This window comes from Bactrocera neohumeralis, chromosome 6 (genome assembly GCF_024586455.1).
Source record: "Bactrocera neohumeralis isolate Rockhampton chromosome 6, APGP_CSIRO_Bneo_wtdbg2-racon-allhic-juicebox.fasta_v2, whole genome shotgun sequence".
In the NCBI taxonomy this organism is placed as follows: Eukaryota; Metazoa; Arthropoda; class Insecta; order Diptera; family Tephritidae; genus Bactrocera; species Bactrocera neohumeralis.
The window spans coordinates 62,886,771-62,900,357 of record NC_065923.1 but is presented as its reverse complement, the minus strand read 5'-3'; the positions used below and the strand labels follow the sequence as shown (position 1 = coordinate 62,900,357).

General features: G+C 37.9%; 2 protein-coding genes across 2 annotated transcripts in view; both read left to right on the top strand.

Annotated features, from left to right (window-relative positions):
- LOC126763158 (frizzled-2) overlaps positions 1–11,352 on the top strand; it is a 109,183-nt gene extending 97,831 nt beyond the window's left edge. Inside the window, exon 3 of the mRNA XM_050480414.1 lies at positions 8,909–11,352. Within this exon, the coding sequence (XP_050336371.1) occupies positions 9,229–11,352 (2,124 nt within the window). The 5' untranslated portion in view covers positions 8,909–9,228. The remainder of the gene's footprint in view (positions 1–8,908) is intronic.
- Positions 11,353–11,379: 27 nt separating this feature from the next.
- LOC126763231 (uncharacterized) lies at positions 11,380–12,224 on the top strand. Its single transcript, XM_050480544.1, has one exon. It carries the CDS (start codon positions 11,380–11,382, stop codon positions 11,800–11,802), a length of 423 nt encoding a protein of 140 aa, XP_050336501.1. The 3' UTR covers positions 11,803–12,224.
- The last annotated feature ends 1,363 nt before the right edge of the window (positions 12,225–13,587 follow it).

The window sequence follows — 13,587 nt, the reverse complement described above, 5'->3', positions numbered from 1 at the left end:
CAAAAGTAACTAGCACAACAAATGCAACGGGAGCAAAATGGTAAATGCATTTTCCATAACAAAAATGGAGACTTCATTTCGCAGTAGCCGGTCAACTTAACTACTATACAGTATATACATATATAAAGTACGTTCGTCTCATTTATTTATTTAATATTTTGCACATCATTTTCCATGAATAAAATATTAGTAAACAGCGCGCCGGACCTCAAATCCTAATGAAATGCGTTTCAGCACTTAGATCAACAATGACAAGTCAAAGACGATCTTAGAGACACACACACACACATACATATATATAAACATTATATGTGCACTTGTGATCCACTTCAATTTCAATTTGAGTTTCATCAACGGCAACATCATCATCAACTCGAACAGTTTGACGGGCCGTGGTGTTGGGCGCAGCGCGGAAAGAGCGAGTCGTAGCCTCTTTGGGATTTGTCTGGAAAAGGCGAAAGACAAATATTGTCTTACTGCTATGTTTTCTTTAAGAAAAATGCAGTTGCATGCCACAACTATAGCTGCTTGCCGGCTACAACATTTCCTACTCCAATTTCCAATTCCAATTTTGTGTTTGCTGTGTCGCTATTTTTCTTCGGAAACATTACTCATACTCGTCGCCAGCAGTTCGCACACTCGTTAATGCAACAATGTCCAAGTGGCATGTTTATTTAGTGTGCTCAACGCGAACGCACACATAAAGGCACACGAATTTTTTCGAAATCAAATCAAGTGGTCACAGTCTGCAGCATCACCAAGTGAGCTGATAGTGAGTGCTGAGTGTTGAGTGGTGAGCGCTGAGTGCCAGACTGCACACTTTGCTATTTACAAAGTTCTTGTGCTGCCAACAAAGCGCACGTTTGTTGCTGCCACCGTTTGTGGCATGCTGCACTATCAGTAAAGCGCCAAGAATTTAAGCGTGGTCTAAAAAGAGCGCTTGTTATCTCATTAAGACGGCCAAGTTTAACAGTTATGCGCTTTCTTCTTTGCATTTGGTTTTCGTTGTTGCTCCAGTTAGCTGTTGCTCGCATTTTATTTGCTATTTATTTATCTTGTAATTGCGACAGTGCTTCTATTTCCGTTTGCATTCTACAAGTATTCTTCAAGTGTTCGCTGCACCTTAAAAGCAGCCAGCGCACAATACATACTTGCAACACATTCTTGCCACAAGTGTTTGTAACGTTTCTGTTTTACAGGCAACTTCATTATGTTTGCACTAATCCAAAGTTATGTTATGCGGCGTCAATGCTGCAACTAAGCTGTGCAACAGCTTGAAAGCAATAAGAAGAGTTTTTGTTTTTTTTTTTCTAAAACTCTACGTTCTTGCTATTTTTCGGCTCTTTTTACTGCACCACGAATTAGCGCTCAGTTTTTGTATTATTGTTTTGCTGTAATTTTTTTCCTTTATCATGCTTTTGGCGCTTCAAACCATTTGGTCACGTTTTGGCGTTTAAGTGCCTCTGCAGATTTTCGCAGTTTTCATGTATATGTGTGTGTATTTCTCATTGTTTATAACATTTGTCTGCCTTCAGTGCGCTTTTGTGGCTTGTTGGATTTCTTGTTAAGCTGTTTTTGATTTTTGTAGCCAATGCTTAGACCAAGTTCACATTTGACGATGTTATTTGCTTTTACACAGTTATTACTGTATAAACATGCCTTACAGATAAATAATGATTTTGTAATTTTTTCTTGTTTTTTTCTTTTTTTGTGGGAATTGTGGAGTGCCATTAAAGTAATAATGTTTCATTATTTTAAAGCGCAGAAAAAAAGTTATTGTTATTTTAAAACTGCAGAGAAAGGCGAATACAATTATATTTACCTATCAAATCTATTTGAATATGAAAACGATTTATCAATTTTTTTTTGCACTTATACTTTTATTATTTAAAAAAATTTTTTTTTCAACGAAATTAATTTTAATATATTTATATACCCTGAACAGGGCATATTAAGTTTGATTAAGTTTGTCACGAAGTTTGTAACACCCAGAAGGAATCGTCGGAGACCCTATAAAGTATATATATAAATGATCAGTATGTCGAGCTGAGTCGATTTAGCCATATCCGTCTGTCTGTCCGTCCGTCTGTCTGTCTATATATATACGAACTAGTCCCTCAGTTTTTAAGATATCGTTATGAAATTTTGCAGACGTCATTTCCTCTTCAAGAAGCTGCTCATTTGTCGGAACGGCCAATATCGGACCACTATAACATATAGCTGCCATACAAACTGAACGATCGGAATCAAATGCTTTATTTTCACATTTGACAAGATATATTCATGAAATTTGGTATAGATTTTTTCTAAGGCAACAATGTAATCTCCGAAGAAACTGTTCAGATCGGTTGACTATAGCATATAGCTTCCATACAAACTGAACACATACATAGTTACTAACAGAAATGCACCTGTGAAGGGTATTTAGCTTCGGTGCAACCGAAGTTAACGTTTTTTCTTGATTCAAAAACACAGCATTGAGAATTGTAAATGTGTAAACTCATTTTTGTATGAAATCCAACAACAATTTTTTTTAAACAAGTGCAAAAATGTATTATTTTACGATTTTACGATGCTTTACGACGGGTTGTGAGTACAACAATTGTTTTTTTTTGTGAATAATTAATTAATTTTTAATTTTTTTATAATTTTCTTTTTAAATTAATTTTATGTTTTATTTAATTTTTTTATTTCTTGTTTTTTTTTTTAATTTTTGTAAGTTGGTATTTCACTTTTTTATATCTTAATTTATTTTGTTTTACTTAGTAGCATTTTATATTTATTTTTATATTTTAATTGTATTTTATTGTAATCTATTAAATTTCATTAATTAATGCAATTTACTTTATCTTGATTCTTATATTTCATTTTTATTGTTTCGAAATTCGATAATAACATTTTAATCGATAAAAATGGCAAACTTATCGATTAATATAAAAATATCGACTTTTTTATCAGCAACTCTGCTCATGAGACAACCCACGTTTGTATATTGATATTTCAAAAAAAGTGGTACACCAACATATGAAAATGTCAAAAAAAGTAGTAAGTATTGCACCAGAGTGCGCGCAGGCATGGTTGCTTCACTGCCCGTGTACCACTCAGGGTCAAATTAGTTCATTGTGCTGGTAAAACCCAAAAAACTCCTTTGACCATTATTATTTTCTAACTAACTATGTATTCTGTATAGTTTAAAAATAATTTTTTTTTCGAAACAAATGATATATGGATTCGAAATTTTGGAATTGGTTCTTATGGTTCGAAAACTCAAATAAATCTAATCAATAGTCACCATATTAGCATCTAACAGACACCAAAATTTATTAATTATAAACATTTTACGTTTTAGTTTGAAAATAAAGCACACTTATCGGTATAAACACAAACTCAGAGCAAATTTTACATTCCACTGTAATATTGAATTTTCCCTAGCTTCAAATATTGAATTACACTGCCACACACAGTCATGCGCCACACTCACTATATGCAGTTGTTATTTGCATAATTAATTGCACAACAAATAAAGAACAAAAATTCGAAAGCGCACGCTGTGCAAACAACTACAACTGCACAAGATTTCGAGACAACAAAAAATGCCAGCAGTTTCGAAAACATATTTTGGAAACCCCCCAAAAAGCAGCTCCACACATTTTAGTGACAACACTACAAGTGCCACTTTATGCGCAACATGTGTAAATGTTTCAAATGTGCTCACTTGTTTGTATGTGTTTGTGTGCTTGTAAATTGTTTAGTGTCAACAAATGTTATTAATTAAAATGTCATTCAAATTTAACATAATCATCTAAAGCAGCATTGTCATTTGTAGCTCAACTAAATTGAAAAACTTCACCAGCTATACAAGCATGTACATACATACATATACATATGTATGTAACTATATGCTGTTACTGCGAGATCAAAACAATTTCCCTATATTTCGTGCACAGCACTTTCCTCAACTTGCCACAACGCGCCGTATAGTTGGAGATCAACTGACAGCTGTGCAGACACAGCAACACTTGCGGCTGTTGTGGGAACACACACATACATATGTATATAAAACATATATACACTGTTTTGCTAGCAAATCAGCCGCCCACCCAGTGTACGAGATGCCACCTTTGGTTTCTAAATACACTCGATTGTGTGTGTGCGCATTTGCCACTGAAAAGTAGTGTAATTTTAGGGTCGCCTCGCAAGTTACCAATTTCACCCCTTGTCAGTCAGTCACTCAGTGTTTTTGCGTCCTCACCGTCACTTTACGTTTATCCCTCTGCCTACTGCTGATTCACTAAATGCTTTTTTGCTGCATTTTATTATTTACTTGCCACGCTCTGTACGATTTTCACCCTCTTTGCGGTCTTTGCCTTCTGCCAAACACTCTCGCCACGCTTTTCACAACAATTCAGTTGCAGAGGGCGAAATTTTCCTTTGTGCTACACACATAACGGTAGGTTTGTGTCAGTGTGACAGCTTTCGAAGTGTCAACTTGGCAAAATGTACACAATTACAGCCGCTGCTGGCCGTCACTCGGCGCTGCTTGCCACTCGGATACTCACATATTCCTCCATTTCTGTTCTACCCACATTTTAGCTTATTTTCTTTGCAGTCACCGTTTATTATTTGCTATTGTTGTTTGCGTATGACAGCTGCTACCGTTGACAGCTTTTCGCCTGCTCTCCTATTGTTACTTTACGTTGGTCATCCTTTAAATCGGCTACGCTCTAAATATTTGCATAAATATGCTCAATAAGTGGGCTTGTAGTTCCATAAGGGGTGGGTGGCTGCGTGGTAAGCGCTGGAGTTGCAAAAGTTTGAGTGTTCAAATTTATTTGGTTTATTAGTTGGTCAGTGTACGTTTTAGCAAGGATTACAATAGAAAACTTTGCAAAGCAGAAGTCGAAAGTTTAATTTAGCAAATTGATTTCTCAACTATTTTAAATTTAATTAAGCGCGAATGTGGAGCAAGTTTTATTATATGTATATAAATTTACAATATTATAATAAGTAAGCAAGGTTTTCGCTCAATCGCTCACTTACGCTGTCAGCTGTCATAGCACTTCCCACACCACATATTGGCTCAGCGGCGAATATGATAACCCACTTGAAGGTGAACAGTAGCCTAATTATCGTTTCAATTTATTTATTACAAGTAAATTTTTTATATTGAATAAATGTTCAACTATAGTCTAACTAGCTGTCACGTTACCCTACAACTGTCACTCAGCTGCGGTTTGACCACCAAACTGTTACGACGTGCGCGTAAGTTTCCATAGCTCGTTATTATTCGACAGTTAAACCGCAACATGTAATTAATACTAACAGTATATTTCTTATAATTTTATATGTATAAATATATATGTATTTGCATATCTTCAAAGATTGATTGATTTTTTTATCGTCGTTCCTATCCGCATCTATCATATTATGCAGGGAAATATGTTACAGCTGTTTATTGTTGTATGTAATTTTCTAACCACAGGTGTCAGCTTTCGTAATATTTACAAGTACTCACGTGATATACAATATATTAAGATAATCGTCGTTATAGGTATACAAGCTTTCTTCATATCTTCCATATCTATAAAATGTTAACTGTAAGTCGTGGCGATTTAAATATTTTTATATACTTAAGTATATTAATAGACATCAACCTAAATAATCACATCCTAACTTATAAATTACATTAAAACAGAGTGAGAAACTCTAAATCACTCAGACAAAAGAGTTAAAGAAGTAAGAGTTAAAATCAACGTTAGTCGCGCATATATTAGTTTGTCAAAAAAGTCTTGCGGTATTTTCGCTAGTTGGCGCTGAAAACGCGTAGTTCTAGTTTTATTCGTCGCGTCGGGTCATGCTATACCTTTTTGGAAAGCTCATTTCACGCGCTAACACGTGTTTGATTGATTGTCGTTTCTTTTAAGTCGTTCGTGAATTATAGCGTCGCAAACATGGAGCAAAATAAAGAGAAAATACGGCATATTTTACAGTACTACTACGATAAAGGCAAAATGCATCTCAAGCCGCCAATAAAATTTGTGCAGTTTATGGACCCGATACAGTTTCCATTTCCACCGCACAACGATGGTTTCAACGTTTTCGTTCTGGTGTAGAGGTGTTCGAAGATGCGCCACGCTCCGGAAGGCCTGTCGTCGAAAATTGCGATAAAATCGCTGAATTGGTCGAAAGAGACCGGCATAGTAGCAGCCGTAGCATCGGTCAAGAGCTGGACATGAGTCATCAAAAATTCATTTCAATTTCAAAAAAAAAAAAAAATTCAATAAAAATACCGCAAGACTTTTTTGACGACCTAATATATATTATAATATATTTTCTTGTGGCCTTCCGATAACTAAAGCAGTAACTTTTTCATCCAAAAATTCAGATTTTTTACTCGCAGATAAAAATTTTTATACTTGGCTATTTAAATGAGAATTTAAACACTCTAAATCAAAAAGGTTTGCAAAAAATAGTTATAACACATTTTCTATGAAAGTTGACAACTTTGTATTTTGATGTTTTAAGAGTAAAAACCCGTTAGCAGAGTTACAAAGTATCTTCATGCGGAACTAGAAGAGTAGCTGAAATTCACTTTGATGAATGGAAAACACTGCTTGCCAGTGGCATAACATCTTTAAGTAAGAAATCAGGATGTCACGTTTCCTTGGGGTTTTTGAAAATTATGCTTCAGTTAGAAAACCTGAGATTTAAAGACGAGAAAAAAGTAAAAAAAAAAAAAACAACACGCTTTAATTTAATATACTTACTTTAAAACCATTCCTAAAAATTGGTACAATCATCTTGGCTTAAGGGGGTATTCTGGTCTAGAAGCATGAATTTCAGGTAATTTTTAAAGTGTCGTAAAAAAAAGGCAATTAATATTTTTACTATACATTTTTTATTAGTTATTTGTTAATTTTAGAAGAGTACAGAAATAAATGAAAAACTTAAAAAAATAAAAAATTTCAAAAATTATGAGCTGACGAAGTGGGGGTCTCTAAAAATTTCCACGTGACCATACCCATGATTTCAACCCTCCTAGTTATCTGAAACCAAAAAAAAAATTATTATTAATCTAGAATAATGTCGCAATGGCCGGAACTACAGAAAAGTGGGAAAAAATTTTTTGCACAAAATGGCGACTGCCTGAAAAAAAAAGTTTTTTTGCATCACTTTTTCTGACTATTTCGAATTTTTTAAAATAATAAAAATAAAATTTGGGGATGGGGCTAGTTACAACCATAGACAAGCCTATAAAGAAGACGCTATAAAAATTTCAAGTAAATCGGTCGTGTAGAACCTGAGAAATCGTGGGTAGCGTTCCGAAAAAGTCAGTTTTGAGAAAAACGCGTTTAAAGTTTCGCGTAAAGTCTTTTGTTCGATTAGTTCCGGCCGAACCAGTTTGGCTGGCGGGTCAGAAAAATGCCTATATCTCCGAAAATAATTTGAATTTTGAAAAATCCTCTTGTACACATACATACATATTCTTGAATAGTTAAACTTTGAAAATATAAAAAAAAAATTTTCGATAATTTTAAATTTCTAGACCAGAATACCCACTTAAATAATGTTGACAAAAACCCTTGCCTAAACTAGTCATGCCATCACAAATTTAATATGTTATTACTTCGTTTTTGGTTTTGGTTTTGGGGGCCGAACCTGTCAAAAAATGGAGAATGATAATTCGGTGTTAATAAAGGTTGAAGAAAATTTATTGGTAGTTAAGTAGTTAAGTGCTCGGTTCATAGAATCTGCCACTATTATAAAATCAGAACGCGGAAAATAATTTTCATTCAAACCAAAAAGAATTTACGAAATATCATCAATATTAAAAATATGTTGGAATATATTTTTTTGTGCAAACTACATATGTACATACATATATGGTGTACAACAGAGCGACATATACATTGGTCTCTACAATGTCAGCACTACACTAAGCCGTCAAGCTGCAAAATGAGCAATTTTCTTAATTTAGTTTTTTCCAATCAACACACACGCACACGCTCATACGCACAATACAACATATATGTATATGTATTCCGGTGCAGCAAAAACTCAAAGAATTAATGCAAAAGCGCAAATTCATGCTAGAAATTCACTTCCAAAGCGCGCGCACACACACAACAAAGCGCGCCTTAATATACGCCCTTACTCGCCGTTAGTTAATTCATTTCACCACCAATATCACACTATATAGCGGTGTTAATGTGTAACAGCAGCCGTTTGTGTCTGTCAAATTTAATAAAAATCACTGATTTTGATTGATGTGGCACAACTGAGCAGCGCAGCGCGCGCAGAGCATCATCTGGTCCAGTCAAAGTGAATTTATATGTAAATAACTTTTATACGTATGTGCGCGCTTAAGCGCAAGTGTGATTGTCACGCGCGCTCACTTCTATTGTTTGAATATACGGACATATGGCAACCACTGTGACAGTAAGGGGTTAAATGCAGGCAGCGCTAATGTCAGCAACCATCCTCAGCTGTAGTCTATTACTTATCTCTCATAACTTACTTGTCTCTCACCCTGCCTTTGGCATAGGACCAAGTGTTTGCTTGCCACTTTCGCCGCCTGTTTGCTTTGAATTGAAACAAATGAAATGGAAGTAAGAAAAACAATATTGGAGCTACTAGTATTTAATTGCGTATATGTGCACGCGCGTGTGTGTGTTACTACAACTCGATATTTAATAGGTTTTTGTTGATTTAGGCTCAATTGTTTTTGTCATCCTCTGGGGGTACGCGCGCAGCATACAGCATCCGGACTAAAACTAATCGTTTGCGGTTACTAAGAAAACACTCAACATAAATATATATTTATGCATACACTTAAGCGCATACCCCTGCTCTCTTGCTGCTGAAAAATTTATTAATTTTTGCCTCTTGTATGCTCTTCTCTTTACAGTTGTCCTTCATTTGTCGTCCAGCGTTGATTTGACAACGTGCTGCGCCTGCGGTTTGAGCGTTCGTACGTACAGCGCGCGTCTCCAGCGTTGCTACAGCTACTTACTTCGCCACACATTTCAGTTGTCTACTGTTTTTAGTCAGCTGTAGGCTGTCAACTGTCATAGACAGCTGAAACTTTTCAACAAGCGCAACTAATCCTTAACATTTTTGTTGGACACAGCGTCGCTTTGGAGTGACTTACACGTTTGCGCATAAGTTTCGTGCAACATATTTAAATAAAAAACTTACAAAACATACATATAAATACCTACAGACGTCATGTTACGCACAACGGCACACAGCACTAAGACGACGCGGCGGCATCCGCTTGCGTTATGCAACTCTGTCTTTGCGCTCAGCATCGTGCTGCTGCTACACACACATAACTGTCATGCGGACGGCATGCAACATCTCGCGGATAGCGGTGGTGGCGTCGGCATGGGCGGCATGGGTCCGCACTCCATGGATGTCAGTCCTGCGCCGGGTTATGGCCTACCCGCCATACCAAAAGATCCCAATTCACGCTGCGAAGAGATCACTATACCAATGTGTCGCGGCATTGGTTACAATATGACTTCCTTTCCGAATGAAATGAATCACGAAACACAGGATGAAGCCGGTTTGGAAGTGCATCAGTTTTGGCCACTCGTTGAAATCAAATGTTCGCCAGATTTGAAATTCTTCCTTTGTTCTATGTACACGCCTATCTGTTTGGAGGACTATCACAAGCCGTTGCCGGTTTGTCGTTCGGTTTGTGAGCGCGCACGTGCCGGTTGTGCGCCCATCATGCAACAGTATAGTTTCCAGTGGCCAGAGCGTATGGCCTGCGAGCACTTGCCGTTGCATGGCGATCCGGAGAATTTGTGCATGGAGCAGCCGTCGTATACAGAGTCGGGCAGCGGCGGTTCGGGCCGTGATGGCACGTCCGGCAGCGGCTCGGGCGGCAGTGGTGGTAGTGGTGGCAGCGGCAGTGGAGGCGGTGGTGGTAAACGCAAACAGTCTGGTTCCGGTGGCTCGACTTCACAGAAATGCAAAGGCAAAAATTCAAAAAACTGCCAAAATTCCCTAGGAGAAAGAACAAACACAAAGGATTGCACGTGCTCGTGTCGCCCGCCACTCCTACTCCTGGGGAAGGAAGCGCTGATGCAGCCACCACACATGCATTACCCGTGGTACATGAATTCAACTGTACAAAGAATCGCCGACGTACCAAATTGCGCGATCCCCTGCAAGGGCCCGTTCTTCACAAACGACGAAAAGGACTTCGCCGGAATATGGATCGCCCTGTGGTCGGGTCTGTGCTTCTGCAGCACACTCATGACACTAACCACGTTCATCATCGACACCGAAAGGTTTAAATATCCCGAACGTCCGATCGTTTTTCTCTCCGCCTGCTACTTTATGGTAGCTGTTGGTTATCTATCAAAGAACTTTTTGCAGAATGAAGAGATCGCTTGCGATGGTCGCTACTTGAAAGAGAGCTCCGCAGGACCACACTCATGCACTATGGTATTTCTACTGACATATTTCTTCGGCATGGCTTCGTCCATTTGGTGGGTAGTGCTCAGCTTCACTTGGTTCCTGGCTGCTGGTCTTAAATGGGGCAATGAAGCCATCACCAAACACTCGCAGTATTTTCATTTAGCCGCCTGGCTCATACCCACAGTGCAATCGGTAGCCGTATTGCTGCTCTCGGCTGTCGATGGTGATCCCATTCTCGGCATTTGCTATGTGGGCAATCTCAATCCGGATCATCTGAAGACATTCGTGCTGGCACCGCTCTTTGTATACCTCGTCATCGGCACCACTTTCCTAATGGCGGGCTTCGTTTCACTTTTCCGCATACGTTCCGTTATCAAGCAGCAAGGCGGTGTTGGCGCTGGCGTTAAGGCGGACAAATTGGAAAAACTAATGATACGTATTGGCATCTTTTCCGTCCTCTACACCGTCCCTGCAACCATCGTAATCGGATGCTACCTGTATGAGGCCGCCTACTTCGAAGACTGGATCAAAGCGCTCGCCTGCCCATGTGCACAGACAAAAGGTCCTGGCAAGAAACCATTATACTCAGTACTAATGCTGAAATATTTTATGGCCTTGGCAGTTGGTATTACATCGGGCGTTTGGATCTGGTCCGGTAAGACGTTGGAGAGTTGGCGTCGCTTTTGGCGTCGTCTCTTCGGCGCACCGGATCGCACTGGCGCTAATCAAGCGCTCATTAAACCGCGACCGCCCATACCGCATCCGTATGCTGGCTCCGGCATGGGTATGCCAGTGGGTTCGGCGGCCGGTTCGCTACTCGCCACACCATATACACAAGCGGGTGGCGCATCGGTTGCCTCCACCAGCCATCACCATTTGCACCACCATGTTCTTAAACAACCGGCAGCAAGCCACGTATGACATGGAGAGTCAGGCGGAGCTTCAACAATGGGCGGTGGTGGTGGCGGCGGCGGCGGCAGTACAATTGGCGGTGGCAGCGTGCTGGGCGGACACGGTACTCTGATGAGCACAGCGGGTATGAGCAATAGTACGGTTGGCGGCGGTGGTGGTGTTGGTGTTGGGGCTCCTCCTGGCAGTATGTTGCACGGTGGCGGTGGCGGTGGCATGGGCGTACCAACGCCCGGCAATATGGGTATGCCTGGCGTTTATGGCAATGGTAATGGCGGTGGCGGTGGCGGTCCCGGTGGTGGTCCAATGGGCCCCATGGGTGGCAATGGCGGTGGTAATGGTCCCAGTACGGCACCCGGTTCGGTGATCGATTCTCGCGCGGTGTCCGTGGTCGTTACGTTGCCTGGTGGGCCGGGCGCGCAACACCCCGGGCAGGCGCTGAGCGACTATGGTCCTATATAGTTAATGGTACGGCCAGATACAGCGCACTGGGTGTCGACGAGCAGTTTTTCGCAACTGTAAATGCAAGCGATTGCAGTGTTGCAATTTTCTTTAAGTTTGCGCACTTTGGCGCTTGCGCCTTTAAACACATCTGAAGTGTTAATATGTATTGTAAAGTTACAACAAACAAGGCGCCATATTAATTTCTGCTAATTTATAGTTGTACAATAATAACATATTTAAATACATAAATTTAAACGAGTATGTAATAAAGTAACGAGTAAGCAAGCTAAACTATATAATTCTAGTCCATTTTCATTGAAAGAAAAAAGCAAAAAAAAATATTAAAAATAAAAAAAATGAAGGGTTAAAAATTCAAAATATATGAGACAACAACAAAGCACAATTTCTATTAAATATCACTAAATGAATTAAAGCAAAAATAGTCAATAGCTTATAGAGTAACACTTGAACTTGCAACACCTTCTTTTCCAAATAAAAATATTTAACAAAAAGCAAAGAATTAAAAAAATAGCAAATGAAAGTGTTGAAAAGTTAGGAAAGAGTAAAGCGATACGAAAAGCACATCAAATGCGCGCGAAAATACATTTTTTCTATAAAAAGTAATTTTATAAAAAATGTCTATAAACATTATTTCACTTACTCCTAATTCATTTTCAACTCTCTACTCAAATAGACTGATTTAAAGTAATATTAAAATCTAAAGAAAAAACGTATTTCACTAAAAAAGCGAAATGCAATATTGTAAGTGTGCAAATTGTGTAAAAAACCCGCATAAAATATGTTAATCATGGAAATTTTAACGGAATGCATATGAAAAGCAAAAACAAAAACGACACGGTAGAGAAAAACAATTTTCAAAAACGTTTTTCAAATCCCCTACCACCGAAATTGCGTGAAAATTGCCACTGCCAAAAACGCCAACGCCATATTGCATTACAAAAACAAAAATTGTAATAATAAAAACAACAATAACACTACTTGTACGTATACATAGGAAATGCATGTAAATTTGCCAGCAAATAAAATCGAATATCAGAAATGTAAGCAGTTAGCGGAGCTGAGTTAAATGTTAATTACGAAAAAACATCGTTTACGCAACCTAGTAAACGTGCAAAAGCATTTGTAAAATATATTTCATGTTTATTTGTAGCATTTATTACGCCTAACTGTATGTAGCGTTTGTATGTAAGCGTTGCTAAATATAAAAATATGTGGAAAATCATAGCAAAACACACTTTGTGAGTTTAAAATGAAAAATCAAAATACTTATGAAATGAAAAATTGCACTAAAAGATTAATTATATATTAATTTATAAATTATTAAATGCCAACGAATAAGCGCAAGCACATAATGTCCAACTGTAAATACTGAATTTTAGTTTTTTTAATTTAATAGAATAATATTTTATTACTTAAGCAATTATAAGCGCGAAATTATTTGGTTCAAAAATGCAAATTACCGCAAGTGAAATTAAATTAAAGTGCACTAAAAAGTTTGTTTTACGTAAATAAGGAAATAGTGTTGCACGTTTCGTTCTGACAAATATTTATTAATACAATACTTGGAAGAAAAAACTATTTTTACATTGATAAAAAATTATTTTTCTCTACTTTCGTAAAAACACAATTCAAGAGAATTGTTTTAATTACAAATATTTGCTTAAATTTGGTTTTTCATGAAAATTCCAATTTCTTTACATTCGAGACAACAAATTTCAAGCGTATTTTTTTTTAAAAAATTGCTATTGAAAAATTATTTGTTAAAAGGCATATTAACTTTTA